The sequence below is a fragment of the Colossoma macropomum genome, unplaced genomic scaffold (genome assembly GCF_904425465.1).
Source record: "Colossoma macropomum unplaced genomic scaffold, Colossoma_macropomum, whole genome shotgun sequence".
Classification (NCBI taxonomy): Eukaryota; Metazoa; Chordata; class Actinopteri; order Characiformes; family Serrasalmidae; genus Colossoma; species Colossoma macropomum.
Window position 1 is genome coordinate 5,007,169 of NW_023494805.1, and position 25,769 is coordinate 5,032,937.

Here is a 25,769-nt window from a genome sequence, read left to right on the forward strand (position 1 = left end):
CTGCTCTGTGAGGGTCCATGGGGGTCCTGACCACTGAAGAACAGGGTAAAAGGGGGCTAACAAAGTATCAGAGAAACAGATGGACTACAGTCTGTAACTGTAGAACTACAAAGTGCACCTATATAGTAAGTGGAGCTGATAAAATGGACAATGAGCGTAGAAACAAGGAGGTGGTCAGAGTGTTATGCCTGATCGGTATATATTGTGATGTATACTGATTAATTAGATTGGCGCTCATCAGTTTATATGTATTTAAGTCTTAGATTTAGTTGCCGTAAGCTAAAAACCAATAACAGTTGTTTTCTCAGTGTTATCTCCACAAATAAACGTGTTGGCATATCATCAGCTGAGGAGACCAAAGCTTTGTGTAGAAGCACACGAGTCACCAGTTAGCTCCAGTGTTAGCGTTAGCTCATTAGCTCTTTAGCTGATCTGAAGCAACCAGTTATTCGGTCTGACAGAAATCTTCAGGTTTACACAAAGAGTTCTCTTGAATTTTTCTGAATAATAAAACATTTTCAGATGGTGAACAAAATGTTCTAAAATAATAATGTGATTTTTTTTTTCCCTGTCTTTGATGTAGCTTGCTATGATCAGTGCACAAATTTACCTGTTCGTGTATTATAATTAACTATAATACATTTATCAGTAAAAGTGTTTGCTTCTTCGCCGATTAAATGAAATAACTGCTCTTAAACTCTGACAGATACTCAAATGTCAAAACCGGTCAAATCAGCACGTCCCTCATTTACATTTTTAGCAGATGTCCCAAATACATGACTAAACAAACTGAAGCAAGAAGCCATCATTGTTCAGAAGTCATGCTGCCTTTTGTCTTCAGAATAACTTAATCCTTTTGAAAAGCAGTTATACTCGTTTTCTTGTGGGAAATAAGATGATTCTTCAGGAAGAACAGACTTGCTGTCACATTAAACTGCTGTGAGAAGGCGGTGTGGGTGGCTTCCTTTGGCTTTGTCTAAAGAAAAATCCACTAAGACAGAAGAAAAAGAATAAAAGACAACTCATAAACTATGTTACTTTATTCTGCTGCTGTAATAACCCTAATTTTATCTGATTATGTGTTTCAGCATTTAATTTTGGTGCAAATTACGTCACAGTGATTAAAATCTTCAAGAGTTTCAATAAAATCAGCTCTTTGTGCTTTGTATTGAGAATAGAGTTGGGATGTCCTGAGATGAGTTCTCTTAGACAATACAGCCACACAATTTAGTAGAGAGAATTATATATATATAATTTTTAAATAAAGGGTTTTTTTTATAAATAAAGTGTTTTAACCTCCTCCCACAGTACTGCCACTTAGTGGATGGGGTAGGAATTACCATAAGAGGAAGCAAAAAATGTCACAAGGTCACTTTGCTTATTAAACTAATTCAGAATGGTCCTGATGAAGTCAGTCACAATGAGAAGGCTGTGCAAGGGTCACAAAACTTAGAGTATCCATGCTTAGTCAACCAATTGGTTAGAATAAAATAGATATTAATGCTTATATTTACTTATATATTAATACTTGTATTTGACTCTGTGCGTTGTTATGTGGTGGAAATGGTGCTGTTTTTGCTACTTTGAGGTCTTAAAAAGTGATTAAAAAGCATTAAATCTGATTTAACGAAAATATGCAGCAACCCTGTTTGGGAGAGATGTGATGCATAGTTTGCCAATTAATACTACAGCAAAATTACTTCATTTTTGTATTGAATAATGTGACTCTGCAGTTTAATATTGGCCTATGATGAAGTTTGATTGACCTGCTTGATGATTTGGCTACCAATTACTTTGATTTTGCAAAGAAAACACTTTTGGTACAGGCGTAGCAGAAAACACTGATCTGCTCTCTTTTGGATTCTTTTTGCACTACTCATGTGTAAAAAACATTTTATAGTGTTGTGAGTTACTGTAATTTCATACTGCTTTAACGAGTACTAGCTACTACTACTAAGTTCAGTTTATATAGTGCCTTTCTCAAACGCAAGGACGCTTTACAAAAAGATCAGAAAATAATAGCGATAGATAAAACACATCACGGTGTGTACACACACACACACACACACACACACACACACACACACACACACACACACACACACCAACATTTCCAACAGCTAGAGAGGGGGGACTACAATGACCACGGTATAGAGTCATTTAGCTAGCCCAAAAAGAGTCTTTAGCCATGGTAAAAGCCACTACAACTACGGTGTGTACACAGACAAAGAGCCCAGGAAGACTTGAAGGCCGAAAAAGTCCTTAGTCACGAAGGGGTAGCATTTTATTATTTTTCCCAGTTTTGAGCAAACTGTTTCTGCTAATGCTGGTGAAAATAAGAAGCAAAGTGGTCAGTAAAGCGGAATGTTTTCGCGATTCTGTTTTTAAACCAGCGGCGAGTGAATGAAAAATGTGGCTGCAGTGTATTTTGTACTTGCTTCTGGTGGCACACCGTTTGTAGCGGGAGGCAGAAAGAAGGCTCAGATCTGCTCCCTCAGTTCTTAGACCAAGCATGGCTCAAACAACTTTTGTCTAATAAATTATTTAATTAATTAATTAATTTATTTATTATGCTTTTAAAGCGTCTTTTTATTCTGTAACGAACCTGGAACAGGCATAAAATAGCCACTACTCAAACATGTCTGGATCGTTACCAATCTCAGATTAGATTAAGGTTACGCTGAGTGACCCTTATTAGCCTCACAACAGGGAAATTTCACCTCCGCATTTAACACATCCGTGCAGTGAAACACCACATACACACTAGTGAACACACACACTAGGGGGCGGTGGGCAGCCCTATCCACAGCGCCCGGGGAGCAGTTGGGGGTTAGGTGTCTTGCTCAAGGGCATTTTAGTCATGTACTGTTGGTTCAGGGGATCAAACCGGCAACCTTCCGGTCAGAAGGCTGGTTCCCTAACCTCCAGCCCCCGACTGCCCCATCGACCCTTTGGATCAGATCCGGACAGCCACGCCACACAATACTATATCTTTATTGTCATTATACCAGCACATTGTTCAAATTCAGACTCAGACAACTTTACTGACCCCAAGAAGGGCAGTTCATTTGCAGCTTACCCAAACCACACACACTTCATAACTCACAGCCAAAGTAGTTCTGTGTCTAAATGTAGTTAAGTTTGCAGACTCTCAGTACAAAATCCTAGTAGGATTAATTGTGTACATTTATGTACACAGGAGTTCTGTAATAAACCTCAGTACTCCAAGGTCAAGATATGAAAACAGTCTGTAATAAAAAAGGCAACACTCAACAAGGAGTAGTGCAGATTCTCAGCAGTAGTACAGAAACATGAGCGCTGTACATCAGCCGACTAGTAGTACAGCAGTGCAGTGCCAGTAGCGGTAAGGGAGTGTCAGGACACCAGCTAAGCAGGTTTCATCACATCAAGTGTTTTTCTCTTCATACAGTATGAGAAGTAGGTCAGAATGTACATGTAATGAATAATAGGGTATGACGACATGTCTGTTCTGGGTTGCTTATAAACTGTACATGGATCACAATAGAAAAAGAAAAACTGACTGTAGAAAATTCTTCTTCCTCACTGCAGTTGTCTCATCCTGAAGAGGTGATGACCCCCAGAGACAGCGACTGACCTACCACCTCTCTCGAGCACCATCATTACAGTCATACTCAAATCACCAGCCGTTACCAGGTAACACATTACACATTTTAAAGTGGTAGTTGACGTCTGTGAATGTAGGTTTGTCAGTTAACGGTTAATCACCAACTACTAATGATAGGAATTAGTAGTTAAAGCCAAACTTTAAGCCAAAATTCGCATCCTTACTGATTGGGGTGGGCAATATGGCCAAACAATATTATATCATGATACTTCAGGACATTTTCACGATGCATGAAATGCATCCCAATATTTAGTTTCTCTGAGATTTAACTATTTGGAACGGACAAAATAGAGCCCGTAGTGACATATATAAAAAAAATACTCTATTATAATAAATACACAATTATAATAATACTAATACTACTAATAATAATGAGAGTACAATGACAATGATTTTTATTCAGTGTTTTACAAACTGTAATGCACTAAATCCCATTAAACAGGTCTAATTCGGCTCACTTTGCAATGAAACATGTAGTTAGTGTTTTTTAGTTACTGACGATATCCATGATATGCTCAGAAAAGCATATTGTGACATCATTTATCACGATAACGATAAAATATCGGCAGATTGCCCACCTTTACCTACTGATCTCTGTAAACTGTAAACATGGACAGAAGTGCGTCACATAGCTAAAAACTGTAATAGCAGCTATTGTTGGGCAGTGTGGCCATAAATTTATATCACAGTATAAATACATTTCTGATAGTTTCAGTATACATCACTATATATATATATATATATATATAAGGCACTGTAAGCCAAAAAAAAAAGTAGGTTTTCTTCAGCATCCAAAATGTTTTATATATATATATATATATATATATATATATATATATATATATATATATATATATATATATATATATATATATAAAACATTTTGGATGCTGAAGAAAACCTACTTTTTTTTTGGCTTACAGTGCCTTATTATTTTTGGATGTCCCTTCACTTTTTAAGAACCATTTTTAACAACCAAGATAAGTCTAAAATATTTTTAATGTGCAAAATAGTAAAAAAAATTCTGAACATTGTAAAGATAAACATGTCAGTGTTGGTTTCTAACGTTATCCCTGTTCTAGCCCTGGTGCTAAATGTTGTCTGAACTTCAAGGCTCATGTTGGCTCTTATTTGCCAGCTTTTTTGTTAAGATTTTCTGTTCCACCTTAAATGGAGCGACAGTTAAATTTGGTCACCTGTACAGACACCTGAAGTAACTGCGGCGCCACTGATGATTTTTGATTTTTAATTAATCGATTATTTTCTTCTCTTTTAAAATCTGTTGTTTTAATCATATTTTAATTTCCATCCTCCTTTACTTTGTTACTTTTTCATTTGAATTGTCTTTGTATTTCCTCTTCTGTAAAGCACTTTCAGTGTATGAACGGTACTATATAATTTTTCTTGCCCCAGAGGTGGAACAGGAATTTCAAATATGAAGCCAACATCAACTTCATTAAATTTCTCAAGTCATTTACCTCAACTGTTCGTAATGTTACATTCATGCTTCAGTACCAGCTGCTCCGCGGCTTGTTTTGCTCAAAAGACCTGAGACCGCAGCGTCATCTGATCCAGCTGACTGACTTAGGCAGCTTTTCAGGCAGTTCAAGAGGAAACAATTGTGCAGCAATTGGTCTGGTGTTCATGTTAGACTGATAACCCTAAAGGACCATCATTCCTGCCTCAGAAAAGTGGACAACATCCGATGAAACCGTCTAGGCAGCGGGAGGTGATCCAGAGTCTGCTGTATTGTCATTTTCATTTGAAACATGACTGAAACTCTGACATTCAGCTAAACGGGACAGCGTTTCTGTATTGCACACTCCGATCAAGCAGTTTGTACGTGCACATTGTCTGCGCTTGTTAGTGGCAAACCGGTGTAACAGTGAAACTCATAACTGAGGAAGAATTTCATCCAGTATACCTTTTGAACCAGTATACTGGTTAGCTAGTAGCAGCCATCTAGAAGCCTCAGGCTCATCTTTCCTTAATTTTTACTATTTGCATGCAGTTTCTATGGTGTTAAATGGTGAGATAAAAGCTGCCAGTACTTGTTAGCTACATCAGCCTCATAGCTCTAGTGCAAAGTTAAAGAAGGAAACGTCAGACACCGAACATGTCGTAGCTGATCAACTACATTTGAAGTAACAAGGAGAACTATGCAGATTTGCTTTGCTGAACTGTCATTTTAAGACAAAAGCACTAAGCAGTGCTAGTTAGCTCAAACGTACTGTAATCCTTTCTGTCTCAATTGATTCAATTCAAAGCTGCAGAATCAGAATTGCAGCAACAGGCTGTTTAAAAACGAAATCTCCTGTTTGAAATCTCCTGTAGGTGTTTCCTGTCTGAGACGGGTTCCTCGGTGGACTCAGAGGCCATCGACAGCATCGCAGGACTGGCTGCTGTCACACACATTCTGGCTGTTCTTAGAAAAAGTAAGTGTTTCTGCTGTGCGTGTTTCATAGGCACTGATGAGTTACACAGTCCAGCCACAGTGTAGACATGGTCTTTTACTACTTCTCCCAAAGTTATACTTTAAATTGTAAACTGGAAACATTGAATGCACTGTTACTAAATGAACTGTACAGTAACTAATTAAGAAGAATGTTTATTTATACCTCGCAAAGGAAAATAGCTCTGATCTAGCACTCCTGCTTATAAACGCTGCTCAATGAGATCACAACGCAAAACCTTCATCATGTCCACACTGGAAATGTTAAGGCCGAGTCACATTTTTTATTTTTACCCTTACCCCTTGTTTTTGAGTGTCTCCATGCCCCATTGGAACTGAGTTATAAGGGGGAGTGGTTGAAATCTTCCCTCTGAAATGGGACCCTCAAATAAAAAGAGCATCACTTCATTATCAGCTACCAGCGCTGCTCTGTAGGCGACCCTGCCGGTCTGCAGTGACAGCAGAGGAGGGTAAAGTTCAGCTCCTCACTGCTGGGCTTTAGTTACATTTAGGGCATCATATGAATTCAAAGTGGGGGGTGACAGTTATTTATTAATGCCCACCCCTAATTCTTCAGTGATATGAAGCTGAAGTCAGATATTTGTTCGAATTTCCCGTTCCACCTTAAATGAGGCGCCAGAATGTAACTGCTGCACCATTTAAGGTGGAACAGGAAATTTAGCTAGCTAGCTACCGATTCATCAGTGTACTACTGTTTTTTTATGCTTTTTATGAAGAAAAGGACCATAATACATTGAAAAGACATTAAACTAAGATAATACAATAATTATTGTCATTTTTTAACAGGGAAAATTGTCACATTTGTGTGTTTCTTTGTCGTTTGCACATCCATCTTGCCGGTTTTTCTTGTTTTCTCATCACACTCTTTGGAGTCTGTTGTTTTAATTTTTTTATAATTATACCACACTAGATGAAGAATAAGTTTATCTAGAAGATTATATACAAAGTCTGAAATTGCAGTTTTTTTGTCTTGTAAATTGTGTTTCATTGTGTGTTTATATAAAAACTGCGAAGTGTAATCTCACTGTGGCATGTTTATTCTAACTTCTACAGCGGATAAGTTCAAGCAGGATCTGAAGAGCATCGCTGTTTCTGTCCACAAACAGATCCTACAGCACTGTTCCATCACAGCACAGGATCCAGCACACACACAGAGGTAAAGGCTCAGTCTGAGCCTCCAGGACAACAACAGTGTTGTCACGCTTATTCTCTCAAAACACAGACAATGTGCTGAAAGCACGTAGGAGTGAAAGGCGTGAAAAAAGAAACCACTTAGGAAGGAAATTCAACAGTAAACAAGTGTATTCTACAGCTCTGCTTCTTTAGCACACGTTCTTGCCGGTGATGATGGTTTTGCACACAATTACAGTATTTTCAAGGACATTTTAGTCATATATTGATGTTTTTTTTTCTGGTGAATGAAACAAATTTAAAGTTGTCTAATTATTAGAGATGGCATTATGCCTTTTTTCTCATACAATACTATAACCTTAATATCACCTGGGAGCAATACAGATCTGATTTTGTGTAACTTCTTAAGCTATTTTGATTGAAGAACTTGATTTAAGATGAGTGCTGTGCTCACAATACTCAAACTAGTAACGTGATTTACCCCAAAACTGCAACATCGTTTTACTCCAGAGCTTTTTATTTCTGAATCATAGAAAATGTGTAATAACGGTTTATTTTTGTGTGTATATGTAGTCACTGTTGGAACAAAATGTGGTATCTGTGAAAGTGATGTTACAGAAGAAGGAAAAAACTTTCTTAACTGTTGTAAATTTCTTAACTTTGTATTTTTTTTTCAAAGTGATTTTGAACCATTTCCATTGGTCCAGTTATCAGGATTTTTTTACACAGTGACCACACAGCGCATCACAGCAGCTTTTGATGTTAATGTTAGGTAGCTACTCTTATCATGTGACTAACTTAACATGGGCTCACATTAGGAGTTGCTAGTGTCACGCCAGGTTTGTCCCTTCTGGGTGTGTTTGCGGCTGCTCCTGTTGTCACGCGTCGGAGTGTACACTGTCCAGCTGCTGATAAAAATAAGTTAAACATACCTTATATGTGTATCACAAGCCACGTTTACATACAGCCTAATAATCCGTTAATAGTCTGTCTAATAGCTTAATCAGAATAGATAGACTTGTCCGATTGAACGTGGTGGGTAACCCTGTAAACAATCTGTTAAATAGAAGAATAATATCCGTGTAAACGCCTGTATCTGATTACATTCCCTATCGGAAAGTTTGAAGTCCGTTCTGATCATGTTCGTCACATCATAGTGAAAGTTTATACCGTTCAGCATGGCGGAGCAGAAACTGGTCTGCAGAGGAGACGAAGTTTATGCTCTGATCTTTAAAAGACGGCGGTGGGACGGACGTCCAGCTTATGTGTCTCAGAACACGACGTCTTCATCTCGGCCTTCTTTAATAATAATGTTAAATACATTTTTCTGAGTCTGCCATCATTTCAAAGTAATTAAAAACACAAGTGTACCGACTGAAAACTTATGTCACTCTGACTAGACCTCTTGTGATGCTCGCTGTCATGGTAATGCCTACATTAAGCGGTTCTCTACACATGCGTGTAATTTTAGATCAGATTACTTGCAGAGAGCATGTAACAGTCTTAATCCATAATCGGGATGTGTTCAATCGGATTGGACAAAATCTTTGAATATAAAGAGCCAGCATTTTGTTTAAAATATAAACTGCAGTGTAAGTTTACAACTTTATAAGTTTCTCTTTGGTGTGATAGTTTTGGGAACAGGAACGAAATGCCAGCAGGAGCAAAAATGTTCAGAGCAGAGGCTAAAAAACCTCGGACGCTCGTGTATGATTGGTCCAAGGAATTTGGAGCAAATGATTTTAATCAGAGGTTCTCAAATCAGTCATCAGGGATCCCCAGATGGTTTTTGCTTTTAGCCTGACTCTCAACCCATAGTGACAAGTCAAAATTCTTTTAGGGTGTCTGGAAATCTCTGAGGGCTGTTTGGAGAAAGACTGACTTACATTGTCTTGATCTAATTGTCATAATCATTTGCATAAAGTTGAGAAAATCTCAGCAACAGACTCAGTTTGTTGCTTGTCTCAGTGTCGCTTGTTGTTGAATCACAGCTGGTTGCCTGTCGCTCTGTCTCCTGCTAATGTGAGCGCAAGGCGACTGAGATTAAGTGGCTGTGTCAAAGCAGGGGAAGCTCTAAAATGTGCTGGGTTCCTCCAAGACCTGGGTTGGGAAACACTGTTCTACTAGTGTCATCCTGATACTGACACTGATGTCTGTGCTGTCTTTACTTCTTACCACCTTTGAATACAGTCTTCAGTGTTTTCTTCATGGTTTCTTTCTTTCTCTTTTTTCTTTTTTTTTTCTCTTCTTCAGGGTCATCTATGAGAACGCTGTCAGGACACTGAATGAGGTTCTGATGCCGTGAATCTACGGATCGTAATTTTAGAAGAAATTACAAACACGGCAAAGAATCATATACTTACTGTCTCACTCAGAATTTCTCCTTTGTTCACATTTGTAAGGTTTTCCTCTGCCCAGTGTGGAGCATGTGAGCTAATTTTTTACAGAATCTGCAATACAGCATCATTATGAAGCCCTTATTTCTATTTGTTGGACCTTTTGTAGTAGACTGTCACAATGGAGCAGTGTGTTCCTAATGACATTGATGGGGAATCTTTCAAATTTCTGTATGAATCAGTGGTTCAGATGTAAACAGAGTCATTCAGAGTGGTTTGGTGTGAAATGCTTGATTGGCTCAGAGGCTCAGATGTCTTTACAGTGGTGGTGATAGGAACCAGGGGTCGTCATGACTACAACACAAATATAGCCATTTTATTCACTATCCAAAACCACCAGTGAACTTAGACAAGTCTTCTGAGTTTTATATGGAACGATGATGATGGAAAATAGTGGAGAAAATAAGTTTTATATGAGACTATTTTGCCTCACAGAGGCCTGCATGTACCTCTTACACCACTCAAAACATAAAACAGTGTCCCAGGCATCAGGCAGTGAATTCATAACCATTTCATGTAATAACTCTGTGAGGGAGCTTTTAGAGGTGGACGTCTGGTTCCTATCACCACCACTGTGAACAGTTCTGACACCATTTCACACCAAACCACTCTGAATGACTCTGTTTACATCTCAACCATTTCATTATGCAGATTTTTGGAAAAGTTGATAGAAGAGGCACCCTTTAGTTAAGATTTTGATCCTTTTAAAAACGTGTGCCTGTCTATGACTAATTATGAGGGGAAAATTACGTACAGTGAGTAAAATAGACTTGTTTCTGTATTTTGCATCCAAACTTCAGTGTTGGTTTAAAGTGTATTTGTCTGGGTGTCCTTTGAAAGGTTTCCCTCTAAGCCCATTTTAAAATTACAGTAACGTTTTTTAAATATGAAATCATTTGTAATACATGTTTACCTTTACAGTAAAGACAAAGTAATTAAACTTAAATAAAATAAATAAAAAATAAAAACGTTTTTGCTTTATTTATTTTTCTTAAAATGTTTTCGTTTCCTCACTTCATTCGGGGTTCTTTACAAAATCTTTGGAGTTTGTGTTCACAAAGCTTGTTTGTCACTTTTAAAGTATTGTTTGAGAACAATCTGATTTACAGAACTCTGCTGTGGACAGAGGCGTGTGGACTCACTGGGGGTTCAGTACTTTGATCAAGGACGAAGGCAGTGCTGTAACTCCACTATCTGCTCCATTACAGTGTATTACAGATTTTTCCCCTGTTTTAATCACAGAGCCTCTGTTTAATCTTCCTTCAGTTTGTCCTACGTGCGTCCTCACTGCACTATACAGAGTGGTTTAAAAAGGATGAGTTGCCATTTAGAGTCTCGGATCCTCTCAGTGGTTCTTCCTCATGTTCTTAGTGAGGTTCTCCTGTTCAGTCTTGGTTCTTCAGTGGTTCTTCCTCATGATCTTAGGGAGTTTTTCCTTTAGAGTCTCAGTTCCTCTCAGTGGTTCTTCTTTATGCTTTTGAAACTTAATTGAATTTAATCCCTTTAAATAGGTGGATCCGATGTGTTTCATTAGGGCATCATAACTCTGAATGTTGAGTAGATCTCCAGGACGAGGAGTCAGTTCGAGGGCAGAGGAGAGGATGAAAAGCTAAATCTCAGCACAGGGTTGCACAAATTTCTGTTTGCTAATTGTTTCTGCCACATTAGTCTCACTGCTACTGATTCTAAATGGGAGTTTTGCTAAATCAAGGCCACCTGTGTGGTCAAATTCGGCAAACACAGGAGCGTTTCCAAACAGTTTTCTGTTCTCTGCGAATGTTTGCCACCACTTTCTAACAGTTTCAGTAGGTAGTTCTACACGAACATGTAGGGCAGCTGGACAAAGGGTTACCGATGTCATGAAATCTTTCAAAATCGTTCAAATTTAACTGTTCATAGTGAAGTTTGCCACAAACGTTCGCCGCTTCCCCCGCCGCTCCATCAGAGCGCATCTTCTCTGCAGTGGGGAGGATCTGCTCTCAGAGGAGATCAGGCCTCTCACAGGATCTCATTACAACAGTGAATTTTTGAATAAGTTATTCATTTTTATTGTCTTCATTGTTAGTTAGAAAATGCATAAAACAACCTCAAGCTAAATTTTAAAACCAATAGCTGCATAAGAGTCATTTGGTAATGTAATGATTTATAATCCAAATAATTGATTATTCGTTTCAGTAATTGCTAGATTATTCGACTATCAAATTAGTTGTTTGTTGCATATATATATATATGTATATATATATATATATATATATGTGTATGTGTGTGTGTGTGTGTGTGTGTGTGTGTGTGTGTGTGTTGTACTACAGGTTCCATTTTGTCTGTTACCACTTATTAAATCTCAGAAAAACTAAATATCGTTATGCGTATCATATATTCTGATTCTTGCTTTTCTGAGCATATGGTATCAATATTTAAAGAACATTGACTAAATGTTCTATCATAAATTGATAAATTGGATTTATTGGATTTAGTGCAGTTCAGCATGTAAAATATTTAATATAAATAATTGTAGGTTTATTTTTGTTTTTATATATATATATATATTACTTTTTTTTTAAATGAGCCAGCACAGAACACACGGTGAACTGATACACACCTATGCAAAAAGAGCCAAGTGGCACCAAAAAACCTCGTATTGTCATATTTCCTTACTAGCCATGAAGTCCTTTTTGTGTGCGCATTAGGGGTCTTTTGTTAAGTGACTTCTATGAAGGAGGCCTTGGCGTTTAACAAGCGTGATGCTAATGACGGCTTTTTAAACTAATCTAGCCATGTGTAAAATTATTGTAACGCTTTAATGTAAATGAACCGTGAAGTGTGCTTTGACAGGTACGTTTGAGCAATGTTTTCCTCACAAAATAGTTTCAAACTCTTTATTTCGAGCTCAAGCTTCCCGAAATTGCTCGGCTGAATCGGTGATAGCTTTTATATGCTAATGTGACTGCCTGAATTGATGCAGCTCCTCGGGCCATTTGAATTATTCTGGTTTCTGAACGTTTGGTTCAGATGAGGACAACAGTGCTTTGCTTTGCCCATCATTTATTGCAAACTTCCAAAGTTACCTCACTTTATGAAGTTTTCCAATTCAATAGTCCTGTTTTAATATACGATTCATGCACGTTCCTTAATCTGTCTTTTGTGGCTTTTCGTTTTTGCTTTGTCAGGTGATGATTCACAGATACTGAAAAAGAAAAAAAGAAACTACAAATCACCAAAATGGACCTCTATGCCTGACTGTTTAGGCATGATAACGAAAGTAACAGCCTTTCTCAGCTATCACTGCGCACAGTTCTGCAAGGACATCTGGTCACTGTGAAATTTTACCTGAAGCCGCCTGAAATGTATACATTTTAAACCTTGTTAGTTCATGTACATGTTTACGGTTCAGAGGGAAAATGCTTTCCAGTTTGCTTTGACCTTCAAAGGAGACCTATGGTCAAGTCATGAAGTACACCCCATTAAATATTTCTTTTTTTCAGTGGACATTTCAGTGTTTGATCTTTAGTTAAACCCTATGTATAAATAGATGTTAGGTAATTAGAGTAAAAACAATAGAAATTTCATATTACACTCATTTATTTTCATTTATTTTCATTCATTTTTTTTTCTGTTCAAAAATACAGCCTTGGTTTCAGTAACTGATTTTGCCCCATTTGGCAGGAACAACTGTCTACCAGTTTCTGGCATCTACTGGGAGAGGTTTTTGCCACTCTTTCATGCAGAATTCTTTTAACTGTGCAGTATTTGAGGGTTTCTTGCCTGTACAGCCCATTTCAAATCCCCCTCACAGCTTTTCGGTGGGATTCAGATCTTGGCACTGACAAGACCATTGCACAACCCTCCACTTCTTCCTTCTGAGCCTTTCCTTGGTGGATTTACTTTTATGTTTGGGATCATTATCCTGTTGGAAGGTCCACTTTTTCAGCTTCAACGTTTTTTGACAGATTCTCCTCAAGCACTCTCTGGTAAGAAAGAGAATTCGTAGTCGATTCTATGATTGCAAGTTGGGCAGGCGCTAAAGCAGCCAAGCAACCCCAAACCAGAACACTACCACCACCATGCTTTACAGTTGGGATGAGGTTCTTATGATCAAAAGCTGTCTTTGGCTTGTGGTTGCCAAACAACCGTACCCTTGACTAATTTGTCCATAGCACATTGTTCCAGAAGTTCTGGTCTTTGCCTGGATATTAATTTGCAAACTTTAGTCTTGTGCATCTTTCATGCAGCTCAAATTTGTGCAGTCTTTTTCTAATGATAGATGGATGTACTTTGATTTCAACAGTGGAAGAGCTACCTGGAGATCCTGTGATTAAATTTTAGGCCTCTTAGAGAGTTTTTAGCACCTTACAGTCCACTCTGATTCTGAACCGTGGAATTATTGGTTTCCAATATTTTGAAAATCTTTTTAACCCCCTTCCCACAATCATGGGTATCTATGGCGTTCTTTTTGAAGGCCTAAAAGAGCTCTTTTGATTTACCCCCACACTCGAAGCAGTGCAGGCCAGATATCGTAGTTTTAAAGAAGTCAGGTTCCATATTATTCCATCAGGTTCCAGGTAACGTATTTTCTAACGTTGTCGTTCCCCAGTATACCACATACAGGGCTTTGTTATTACCCACTGTACTATAGCAACCACTGTTTATTGTGAAATGCATGCTTTTAAAACAGGATAATGTATAAGTTTTGACCTCAGCATCTAAAGTTCTAGCTTTAGAATTAGCTCCTCTGTAGAGACGGCCTCCATCACTCAAAGCTTCCGCCTCATGCAGTGACTGAAATATTTCTCTGATTTGATGTTATCATGGTTGTCAGAATCATTTTGGTTTAAGGGTAGCAAATAAAATTTCACCTAGGGTGCCAGAGAGTGAGAGAGACCACCATTTATTTATTTATTTATTTATTCATTCATTTATTCATTCATTCATTCACAGATAGACTGATCGATCACTTCATTAATTCAAGAGGGAAATTTTTCTATTGCAGCAGTACAAAGCACAGTAAAGAGCAAAATGAACAGGAGCCAAGTATTGCTCTGCACTATTTACAGATATATAAGAAGAAAGTAGAGATAAATAATAGGATAAAATATACTAAAACAATAGTAATGTGTATAAAAAAAAAGTAACTGCATGAATACTATGCAGGACACAATGTGGTGGTGCCTGTACCTCCAGTGAATGAACTACTGACTATGGTAGCAATAAATGTTAACATTTGTACAGTTTAACTTTAACAATTTGACATTTATGGATGCATAAACAGAGTGACAGTGCGATGTGCAATAGTAATAGACAAATAAACAAAGTGGCAGTGCAATATGAGATCATACATAAAATAAACCTGTACATTTATGTAAAATGTATTTAATTTCCAGTCAAAGCAGCCATCAGGTATAATGCATTAATATTTCTGGAGATACTTCTGAGAAGTTTAGATACAAGAAAATCCATTTACAAAACGATGGAGAAAGTCAACGCAAAAAAAGTGAAAAAAAAGCTACAGAGAACATGTGACCTGGTAGACACCAAAACTGCTCCCATCAGATAAACAGCACTTAAAGCTTTCATCTCTGAGAGAGAGGAGAAAATCAAGCTGCTTCAGATCTGAAAACATCCACAGGTGTTTTTGTCCATCCTTCCACTGTGAGAAGACGACTCAGCGCTGTGGGTCTGAAAGGATGTGTAGCTGATCAAGAAGAACCTCACTGAGAAAAGGAGACGGACACATCAAACAAAGAAGCTGAACGATGGACTGACCACCCCAGAGTCCAGACCTCAACACCACTGAATGTGTTTGATTACTTCAGAAAATGATCAACCAGCTTCTGAGACTGAACTTTGGAGGTGTGTCTGCAGATTCTTTGAGGAACTGAAAGTGAGTCTCCTGAAAAGAATGGAAGCTGGAATAAAGGTGAAGAGTGGACACACTAAGTCAGGGGTCGGTAACCCAAATGGTAAGAAGAGCCATTTTGTCCTTTCAATAAAAATCAAACCACCTTGGGAGCCACAATGTTTTATGTCCGTTTTACCACCTTGGCTGTAAATGTGTCTCAGTGTGTGCTGATAAATGAAGAAACAGACTTACTTTACTCTGCTTTAAGCTTTAGCTCAGCTATAGCTGCTTTTCGCACATCTCCAGCAGGAAGCTTCCAAACATGAAACGGTTTCTTGTAAAATGTCTCTCAACATTCAACTTTTTACGAGGCTGAAGTCGCTTCTCATTCTTCAAATGGTGCTTGAGGTGCCAGAATGTAGCTGCTGCACCATTTAAGGTAGAACGGGAAAATTCAAACAAGAAGCTGGCGAATGAGAATCCGACTTCAGCCTCGCGGCTTTTTAATGTTTGACAGTTTCTCGTTGATTAAAGGTATCAGGAAACCAGCTGGAGTGATTATAAACATAAATAAGTCTCCAAATTATCAATGTTTGTCTTAAATCTCTCTCTTTGCCGTTTCGTTAGCTACTAGCTGGGCGAGACTGTTGTCTGTGTTGCTATGGTGACCAGCAGTCTGCGCTGATCTTCAGTGTTAAAGGGTGAATTAGCAGTTCTACATTAACTCCAGAGTTTAAGACCATTTATTGTTAAACTGTGTTGAACGATCAGCAGAGCTTTATTTTACTGTAAAGGAGGATTATTTTATTTTTACCTACAAATCTGATTCTGCTGTGGAGCCACAACAGGGCAGTAAAAGAGCCGCTAAGAACTGTAACATCTGATATCATATTTGGTTGTTGAGGCTTTTGTGTGATTTTCAGTGTAATTTGTTTACTGTTTTGTTTTTTTTTCTAGAAGCTGAGAAATAGAGAGAGAGAGGGAGAGAGAGAGAGAGAGAGAGAGAGAGAATATGAGGTACACATCTAGAATGCGCTCAAGGAATGAATGTGTGCGTGCGCGAGCGCGCGCCTGCCACCCGGTGACGTCAGCGCGCTGGGCGGGGCGCTGTCCGAGGTGCTGAATCTCCTTCACTGAGAGAGAGAGAGTTCAGCTCCGAGATCAGGATACACACCTCAGCTTCCCTCTTTTATTCTCTCTCTCTCTCTCCATCTCTTCATCCCTCTCTCCTCCACCGGGATGGGCTCCTCCGTCCTCGCGCTCCTCCTGGCCGGATGCGCGCTCGCGGCTGCAGCCACACGCCGGAGGTTTGGTGAGTTTGTCTCTCGTGCAGCTTGTAGACCTGCTGCTGCTGAGCTTTCCTTTTTTCTTTTTTTTTTGGTAAAAACACGCCCCGGTGCGCGCGCGCGCGAGAGAGAGGCGCTCCTCCACGAGGTGGAGCATCTGCGCATTTCAGGCGTGCATGCAGGATGAACCTGAAAAGCTCTTTTCATCCATCCCTCCATACCCTCCACTCCTTCATCCACCCCACAGCGCTGACAGTCCATTACGTAATTCCGTTTAAAACGTCTCGACAGCGCGCGTGTGTACCAAACCCACGAGGAGCACGTGGCCTGAGAGGCAGGGGGGTGAGGGGGGCGTATGTGTAGTGTAGTAGTAAATTCTGTAGGATCAGCTCAGCTCAGTTAAGACTTGGGTGACTTTTTTTTGTTTGAAGTGTCAAAATCACCCCTGCTGAAAAACGACCATTAGAAACCATTAGAATTAAACATTTCTAATGGGAATTGGCTTAATGGTTTCCAGTAGAGACCACTAGTTTCCTGTAGGCTACCTTTAGATCCCTTCAGGAAACCATCAAATGCATTGAGAGTCAGCCACTGGTCACCTGTTAAACACTGTGATATCAACCCATTAAAATAAAGTCAAAACACATTACAACACCATCAGGAACCAACAGAGACATTTCATGGTTTCTATGGGTTTTTTTTTTAGCAAGGACACAATCATAATCTTACATTCGCAGTGTTAAAAGGTTCATATCTCAAAAAATTAAAGAGTTTATTGTGATATATAGACATCGGTCGAGCTCATTGTTCATAAACAAAAGCTTGAGTTAATTTCAGTTCCCAGTCACTGTTTATTTGCTGGATTGAACATATTGAGAAAAATAAAACGTACAAAATGCAACTGTGCAAAAGTTACGGCACATTTTATATTTAATTTTTTTTCCGCAACACGTTAAGGGTGCAGTGTGTAAGATTTAGGGGGATCTATTAGCAGCAATGGAATATAGTATATCTCTATATGGAATATAGACCCTTCATATCTACATACGGCTCCTCTTCCAAAAGAGGCCATATATTGCATCGCCATGTTTCCACAGTAGCCCAGAATGGACAGACCAATCGCTGGCTCTGGAGAACACCTTTCACATTTATACGTTGAAGCAGCAGCTCAAACTTGGTTGCACTGTAGCTTCGGTTGAAAGACGTAGAAAGAAGAAGAATCAGTGGTGTTGCCGGTTCTGGCTCATCATTTTCTGTTGAGAGAAGTTTGAGAACGCAAATTTTGACAAATGGAGGCTCAAACTGATTATTTAGAACAAGGAAAAGCAGGGAGGGTGAATCCTCGTCGACAAAGAACCAAAAAGCTGACATCCACCGTAGGTTCTACCACGCGCTCGGAGAGGGAGGGGTATTCAGTTGGCTGCATTCTGCAACGTCACCACTAGATGCCACTAAGTCTTACACACTGCACCTTTAAACTCAGCAAATAAATACAAAATGTGCCTCTATTTTTTCAGGAAGGTGGCATTTTTAAACATGCGCTCTGTAGAGGATGTGTTAACTTGTTTTCACCTAGAAAATCAAACTAAAAGTGCGCAGAGACGCTGAGCACATGCAGTTGACGTGAGGCCTGGTGCATCCGATCATGTACGATAAAATACAATCGTCAACAAAAGCCCACCATAAGAAACGTTAGTATGTGTTCAAATCACTTTTAGTGACTAACACCATCATCCTTCACATTGGCATTTGTATCCCAGTAATGTCACCATGGCAACGTTTGCATCGCTGCATGCCACCATCAGTCACATGCACCAATTCTGCTACAAGGCTCTGAACAATCCCCCCCCAACATCGACATACACCGATCAGACATAACATTATGACCACCTCCTTGTTGCTACGCTCATTGTCCATTTTATCAGCTCCACTTACTATATAGGTGCACTTTGTAGTTCTACAATTACAGACTTTAGTTAAAACCTGTGTGTTGTGCTGGTGCAAGTGGATCAGACACAGCAGTGCTGCTGGAGTTTTTAAACACCGTGTCCACTCACTGTCCACTCTATTAGACACTCCTACCTTGTCAGTCCACCTTGTAGATGTAAAGTCAGAGACGATAGTTCATCTGCTGCTGCACAGTTTGTGTTGGTCATCCTCTAATCCTTCATCAGTGGTCACAGGACGCTGCCCACAGGACACTGTTGGCTGGATGTTTTTGGTTGGTGGACTATTCTCAGTCCAGCAGTGACACTGAGGTGTTTAAAAACTCCAGCAGCACTGCTGTGTCTGATCCACTCAGACCAGCGCAACACACACTAACACGCCACCACCACGTCAGTGTTACTGCAGTGCTGAGAATGATCCACCACCCAAATAGTACCTGCTCTGTGAGGGTCCATGGGGGTCCTGACCCCTGAAGAACAGGGTAAAAGGGGGCTAACAAAGTATCAGAGAAACAGATGGACTACAGTCTGTAACTGTAGAACTACAAAGTGCACCTATATAGTAAGTGGAGCTGATAAAATGGACAATGAGCGTAGAAACAAGGAGGTGGTCAGAATGTTATGCCTGATCGGTATATAAACAAAGCACTATACATATTCGCCTATTCAGCCTACAGCACTTTAGCTCCACCCACCAAACGCTGAAGTTTGAAGTAGTTTTTCAGCCTAGACTGCTTTTTGTATGAAGCATAGTACAGGGCAGCCAATAGACAGACATGAAAACTGTTAAAACCTGTTTGTCTCAGCAGTAAGTTTGTTTTTGCCAGCAGGAGAATAAATGCATATAAACAAAATGTAACGAAATTTATCGGTTCTTAAGAAGGTTATGAATATACTGGTTTAGACGTTCTTGACCTGTCCTGACTTCGTTCTGCACTACAGTCATCGCATGGGTTTGTTAAATTCCATCAGCAGCACCTGATTTAATTTAATGGAGGACTGATTAGATAAACTAGGTACTGGATAATAACTGTAAATGCTGGACTTCCTCACAGACAGAACAGTCCTGATGGATTGTTTATTTGTATTATAACATTATTGTTTTATTAACAGATTGTAACAGATGAGGCTGGGAACCAGGATGCAAGAACAGTTTATCTTTATTAGGGTTTAGGTTGACAGACTTGACAAATTGTGAAGCGCATGCAAGTAATGAAGAACAATCCTTGATGAAAAGTAAAACTAGTAACAAAAGGAAAAAAAAACAAGTGAATCAAAACAGTGAACTGGAACTAGATAACCAAACAAAAGCCAGACAAGAAAACAAACAAAACCAGGAGAAAGCTAGAGATCTACAAACAAGAAGAAACTAACGCAAGGAAACGCACAAAAAACAGGCCAGAACTGTGGATGCACATTCAATGCTTGGCAGAACACTGAATATGAAAGTATATATTTGCTACATGGCCAAAAGTATGTGGATTCTTATTGGGCAGAAGGCAGGAAACACCCTGGACAGGTCACCAGTACATCACAGCACACCTATATGAGCCGGTTGGATATCCAGTTCCAAAATCATGGGCATTAATGTGGAGTTGCCCCCTTTGCGACTATAACAGCCCCCAAATCTTCTGGGATGTTTTCCACAAGATATTTGGGAATTTATGCCCATTCAGTCAAAAGAGCATTTGTGAGGTCAGACACTGATGTAGGCTGAGAGGGCCTGGCTCACAATCTCCGTTCTAGTTCATCCCAAAGGTGTTCAGTGGGGTTGAGGTCAGGGCTCTGTGCAGGCCACTGGAGTTCCTCCACACCAAATTCACCAAACCAAGTCTTTGTGGAGCTGCTTTGTGCACAGGGGCTCAGTCATGCTGGAACAGGAAAGGCTCTCCCCCAAACTGCTGACACAAAGCTGGAAGCATTTCACTGTCTAAAATGTCTTTGTGCTGTAGCATCAACATCCCCCTTCACTGGAACTAAGGGTCCTGAAAAACAGCCCCAGCTCATCATCCCTCCTCCACCAAACTTTACTGTTATCGCTCTGCATTCCGGTGGGTAACGTTCTCCTGGCATCCCCCAAACCCAGATTCATCCATCAGACTGCCAGATAGTAAAGCATGATTCATCATTTCAAAGAACATGTGTCCACTGCTCCAGAGTCCAGTGGCGGCGTGCTTCACACCGCTCTAGCCGACGCTTGGCATTGTGCATAGTGATCTTAGGTTTGGATGCAGCTGCTCAGCCATGGAAACTCACTCCATTAAGTTCCCACCTTGCAGTTCTTGTGCAGATGTTTCCAGAGGCTATTAGGAGCTTTGTTGAGAGTGATGCAACAGAGGACAGCCACTGTCACACTATGCGCTTCAGCACCTGGCAACCCTGCTCTGTGAGTTTGCATGGTGTCCTGCTACTTCTGAGCTGCTGTTGCTTCAATTTCACAATAATAGCCCTTACAGTTGACAGGGACGGATCTAGAAGGGCAGAAACTTCACAGACTGACTTCTGGCAAAGGTGGCATCCTGTGACAGAGCCATGTTTAAAGTCACTGAGCTCATCAGTTCGACCCTCTACTGCCAGTGTTTGCCTATCGAGACTGCAAGGCTATGTGCTTGATTTTATACACCTGTTAGCAATGGGTGTGGCTGAAACACCTGAACTCAATCATGAGAAGTGGTGTCTACATACTTTTGGCCATTTAGTGAACAGACAGGGAAAAAGACAGAGCTAAAACTAATCACAAAGGGGGAGGAGTTACAAACAGATATCAGATGAGGGGTGTAACAGGAGGGCGGACTAGGGAGGAACAAAGGAACCTAAACAAAGGCACATGGCAGCGAAACGACTGGTGAGAGGCAAGAGGGTAGATAGAAAGAGAAACTGGGGTGGAGAAGGAAAATAAATGAAACAGTTAAGGAAACCAAGACAGAACAGAGTCTTACTGTTCAGATAAATAGCTTTGCATATTTTCTCAGATGCCTCTTTGGCACAGAACCGTATATCAGTGTTAAATGCCATTGACAAAAACAGCCTGTTTAATTCTAAAGGATAAAGAGAGGTTGGAAAACGAGTCACTGGAAAATCAATAATGACCACTTTTGGTGCATAAAACCATACAAATGTTATAAGTGAATCTTGTGGGGGGAAATAAAATACAATAAAAAAATTGGATTTGGGTCCTTTAGGTGGGTAACTGGGTCATTCTACAGAAACGTCCACTTTTCTATCTGTCCATAGGAGTCACTGGTGTAACTGATCCTCATTGGTGTTACCCCTAAGAAAGGGAACACCAGAGACATTTTTAATGAACAATGCATTTTACAAAATGGCTGCATCAAACCACATGTGTCAATCATGGAATATCCACCAAAATATGTAATTTAATCCATTTGTGTTCTATTTTTTCACAGTTACCTCAGAATAAAGTCGGTCACACCAGTGACTTCAGCTAAAAGCTTCATATGAAATCATGAGCTAAATGGGAAAATCTCTGATAACTGAAAGACACAGTGGACTCACCATGTGCTTTTCTTCATAGATCCTCAGAAAAACAGGTAAAAGGAAGTCGAGTGATGTCATCAGTGTGATTTTTATTTCAGAATAAGAGATTTTTTGTTACGCAGTAACACCAGTGACACGACTCCTGGGGACAACAACTTTCATTATATATTTTAGAATATTTATTGGTTTTCTTTATGTCATTTAATTTACATATTTCATAGTCATGTATAGATTATTGTAGTTAAAATTGCAGAAAAACTTGTTTTTTTTTTTTCTTCAAAATATGGCCTCAGCCTTCACACCTGACTGTAGGGGACGAGCTCTTCTGTGGTGCTTGGAATTCTAGATAATTGATTTAAAAACCAGCATTTCTAAATTGAGGCTCCAGAAGGTGTAACTGTTAAAATAACTTGGTTTTATTTTAAAATATAAATAAATTGTGACCCTAACATGTTTTTGTAGGTGTAATATCTCTGTAAACACTAGGGTCACAAAAATGGATGTGATTGCTGGTGATTTCTCATTGAGTATAAAGCATGTGCACTGTCAGAAGAAGGTACTGTGCAGGTAATGCGCACGTCGCTTTAACGTGACGACAATGTAATCGGAATGAGTCTATAAACCCGCTGCCATGGAAACGCAATGTCAGCTTACGGTGACTTTATCCATGGGGAAAATATCCAGTAGAGAACAGAACGATGTGTACAAGCTGAGCTGAATGAATCTGAATACTTGTAGCCATGGTCCGTTTATTCTTTAATATTTTCTTGCCACAACCAAACATGCAGCTTTTTTTTTTACAACGGGCTCTGGCGAACACAACAGCGGCATTGTATTGCAGCGTCGGCGCAGAATAAGACGCGGGAAACGTTACGCTTTTAAGGCGAATGCTCTTTTATTGAACAGGCAGCAAGGAAGAACTGCCACTCAGCACCGGGAAGCAGGCAGGTCACTTCTAACCATACAGCTCTCCTTCATGGTAGACGCTTAACCCACCTAATGACCCCACGGCCCAGTGCAGAGTAGCCCAACCAATATGTAAACACATGTTAAGCAAAGAACAGCAACTTATCTACAATAAATGTCTCTCCTACTGCGAGCGCAGCGCCTCCCGAGAGCCTCCGTGCTCCCACGGCACTGAACTGGTGCTGTGAGTGTTAGCTTTGTGTTTGGTGTGATGATTAGAGGTGTAAAAGAAATGATGGCTCGTATCATTTAGCGTTTTTAAATGTAGTTATCCAAAAAAGGCATGTTTTTGCCCATTTTGTGTTCTCTTTAGCCGCTTTTCCACTGCATGGTACCAGCTCAGCTTGACTCGGCTCTACTTGCCTTTTTTTTGGTTTTCCATTAGGCAAATTTTTGATACCACCTCTGTCAAGATTCTAAGCCGATACCAAAAGGTGACAAAAACGCTGTAGACTACTGATTGGTCAGAGAAAATTGCTAAACACATATGCTGACATTGGCTACCAGGTTAGCGTACCCTCTTGTGTCGCCTTTGAGTAACCAGAACTGTCTCATCGTGTGAACACTGAAGTAGTTTTTCGCAAATTCTCCTGTTTTTTCCACAGTTTTTGTCTTGCTGCCCTGCAGCCTCTACTGAGTTTCATGCGGTGTCACTATGATGACCAGCTACATTGAGGAGGTTCTCTTATCTCAGTGGAACAAGAAGTAGCTGCTACCAAAAGCGAGTCGAGGCGAGTTGAGCCGTACCATGCAGTGCAAAAGCAGTTTGTGGTTTTTCCTTTGGTTTCCTCAACTGTTACACCTGCTGAGGGGGAGGTGTGCATAATTAGCAGAGTGGTGCAACATGTTTTGATTTAGTACCATGCAAACCTGAACTTGGTAAACAAGCTACAAGCCCGCATTTGAACTTACATATGGGTGGTGCAGCTGGCCCCTGAAGATGTAGGGCACCACCCCAGTGAGAGTTTTGTTCCTTCATTTTCTGAGAGTATCTATGCATCATGTAGACTGCACCTCTAGTAGTAGTAGAAGTAGGGGACAGTAGGGGGCAGTGGGGGGTGGATAGTAGGCATCAGTATAAGGGGTATTTTCTGGTATTTTCTACCACACTGCCCTATATGACCCAGCACCAACATTAACCGATTTATTGTTCAGAGCTAAAGCAGTTGGCTTCACTATTAAGATGTATTAATTCGCTCATAGTTTCTGAAGGCATGGCTGTCGACTCTTATGCAGCAGAGGAAGGTATTTCCTTGATTTCATGCATGTGAATACAGTCTAGATGGATTTGTCCGAATGAAAATGCTGTTGAATCAAAAGCGAAAAAGACAAGAATTGAGTCTAACAAACTTCCCTTCCTGTGCTGATGGAGGCCGGATGGACTGCAAAGCTCCTCTGCTGTTGTATAAGTTACTTATCGATTTTTGACCTGATATTGTGTCTTTGGTAGCTACCTGAGTCGTCATTTCACTGGAGTGTGATTAAACCTTTAGAACCCTAGAATTTTGGGGGAATTTTTTTGGTATTTTGGGTCAATTACAATTGCAATTCTAAAGCATTTACATGAGACAGTCACACAGGCCATACATTGTTATTTTCAGGAGACCCTGGGCTGCTCAGATATGCCATTGTTTGACATGTAAATTTGATATCTTTATGAATTTGGCGCCTGCTAAATTTTGTAATTTTTTTGCTTATAGCTATCTTGAAAACAAGTTGCACCTTAGATACCTTTTCAGAAATTGTTAGTCTGGAGTGTCTGTGAGCTGACAGTGCAATAATTTTAATGCTGATTCATTCTGTTGGTTATTATGAGTAAAAATAAACAATTAGCATAAGGCAGACTTTTTTTTATTGATTTTTTTTTTTTTGTCCTCTTTGATTCATGCTCAGTGCTAAAACTCTGATACACAGCAAGACGGCTTTATTTTTAATTACAAATTGAGTTGCATATTTAATATCAGATTTTTAATAAGACAGCTAGATATAATTAGTTTTATAATAACATTTATAGTATGTAATATAACAGTAGCGAGTGGGTTTGGGTGGTTTTGAAGCTGGACCTCAGGCTGATTGATGGTCACAGGTGGCTGAAATCACTCTGGATGGTGAAGCAGAGTCTGATGAGTGAACTGATGTGTGAACCGTGTCACTCTTTTAACCCTTTCTTGGATTATGAAGGGCAAAAAACAGAGCAATAATATCAGGATTTTAGGTCATTTTCCAAGCTGACCTCACAGCTCAATGACTGTCCTGATATGTGGATCATGTTTGTACCTTAAACCGCTCTGAAGTTAGGAAGGCTAGAAGTGACCTACCGTTTTGCGGGCTCCTAAGGGTTAAACCTCTGCTCTGTGTTACCGCTGGTTCCTCTGTTATGTTCATCATGTCTGGTAGACGTTTTTACAAGGGCTTTACAACAAGAAGCTGTTCTTTGCTACAGGACACAAGCTGCATGGTTAAAAACGGGTAGCAGTCGCCTGGATAGCTGGATTTTGTCCAAACTGTGGTCCATGTTTATAGGTAACAGTATGTTGTGTCAGAAACCACATAATCAAGTCTGTTGAGAATAGCGAACAACACCACACGGT

General features: G+C 39.8%; 2 protein-coding genes across 2 annotated transcripts in view; both read left to right on the forward strand.

Annotated features, from left to right (window-relative positions):
* The window catches only part of ncapg2 (non-SMC condensin II complex, subunit G2), a 63,270-nt gene extending 53,347 nt beyond the window's left edge, over positions 1–9,923 (forward strand). The window contains 5 exon segments of the mRNA XM_036596799.1: positions 3,571–3,597; positions 3,599–3,675; positions 5,981–6,081; positions 7,173–7,275; positions 9,504–9,923. Coding sequence (XP_036452692.1) covers positions 3,571–3,597; positions 3,599–3,675; positions 5,981–6,081; positions 7,173–7,275; positions 9,504–9,555 — 360 coding nt within the window. The 3' untranslated portion in view covers positions 9,556–9,923.
* Positions 9,924–16,721: 6,798 nt separating this feature from the next.
* The window catches only part of ptprn2 (protein tyrosine phosphatase receptor type N2), a 419,224-nt gene continuing 410,176 nt past the window's right edge, over positions 16,722–25,769 (forward strand). Inside the window, exon 1 of the mRNA XM_036596937.1 lies at positions 16,722–16,794. Within this exon, the coding sequence (XP_036452830.1) occupies positions 16,722–16,794 (73 nt within the window). The remainder of the gene's footprint in view (positions 16,795–25,769) is intronic.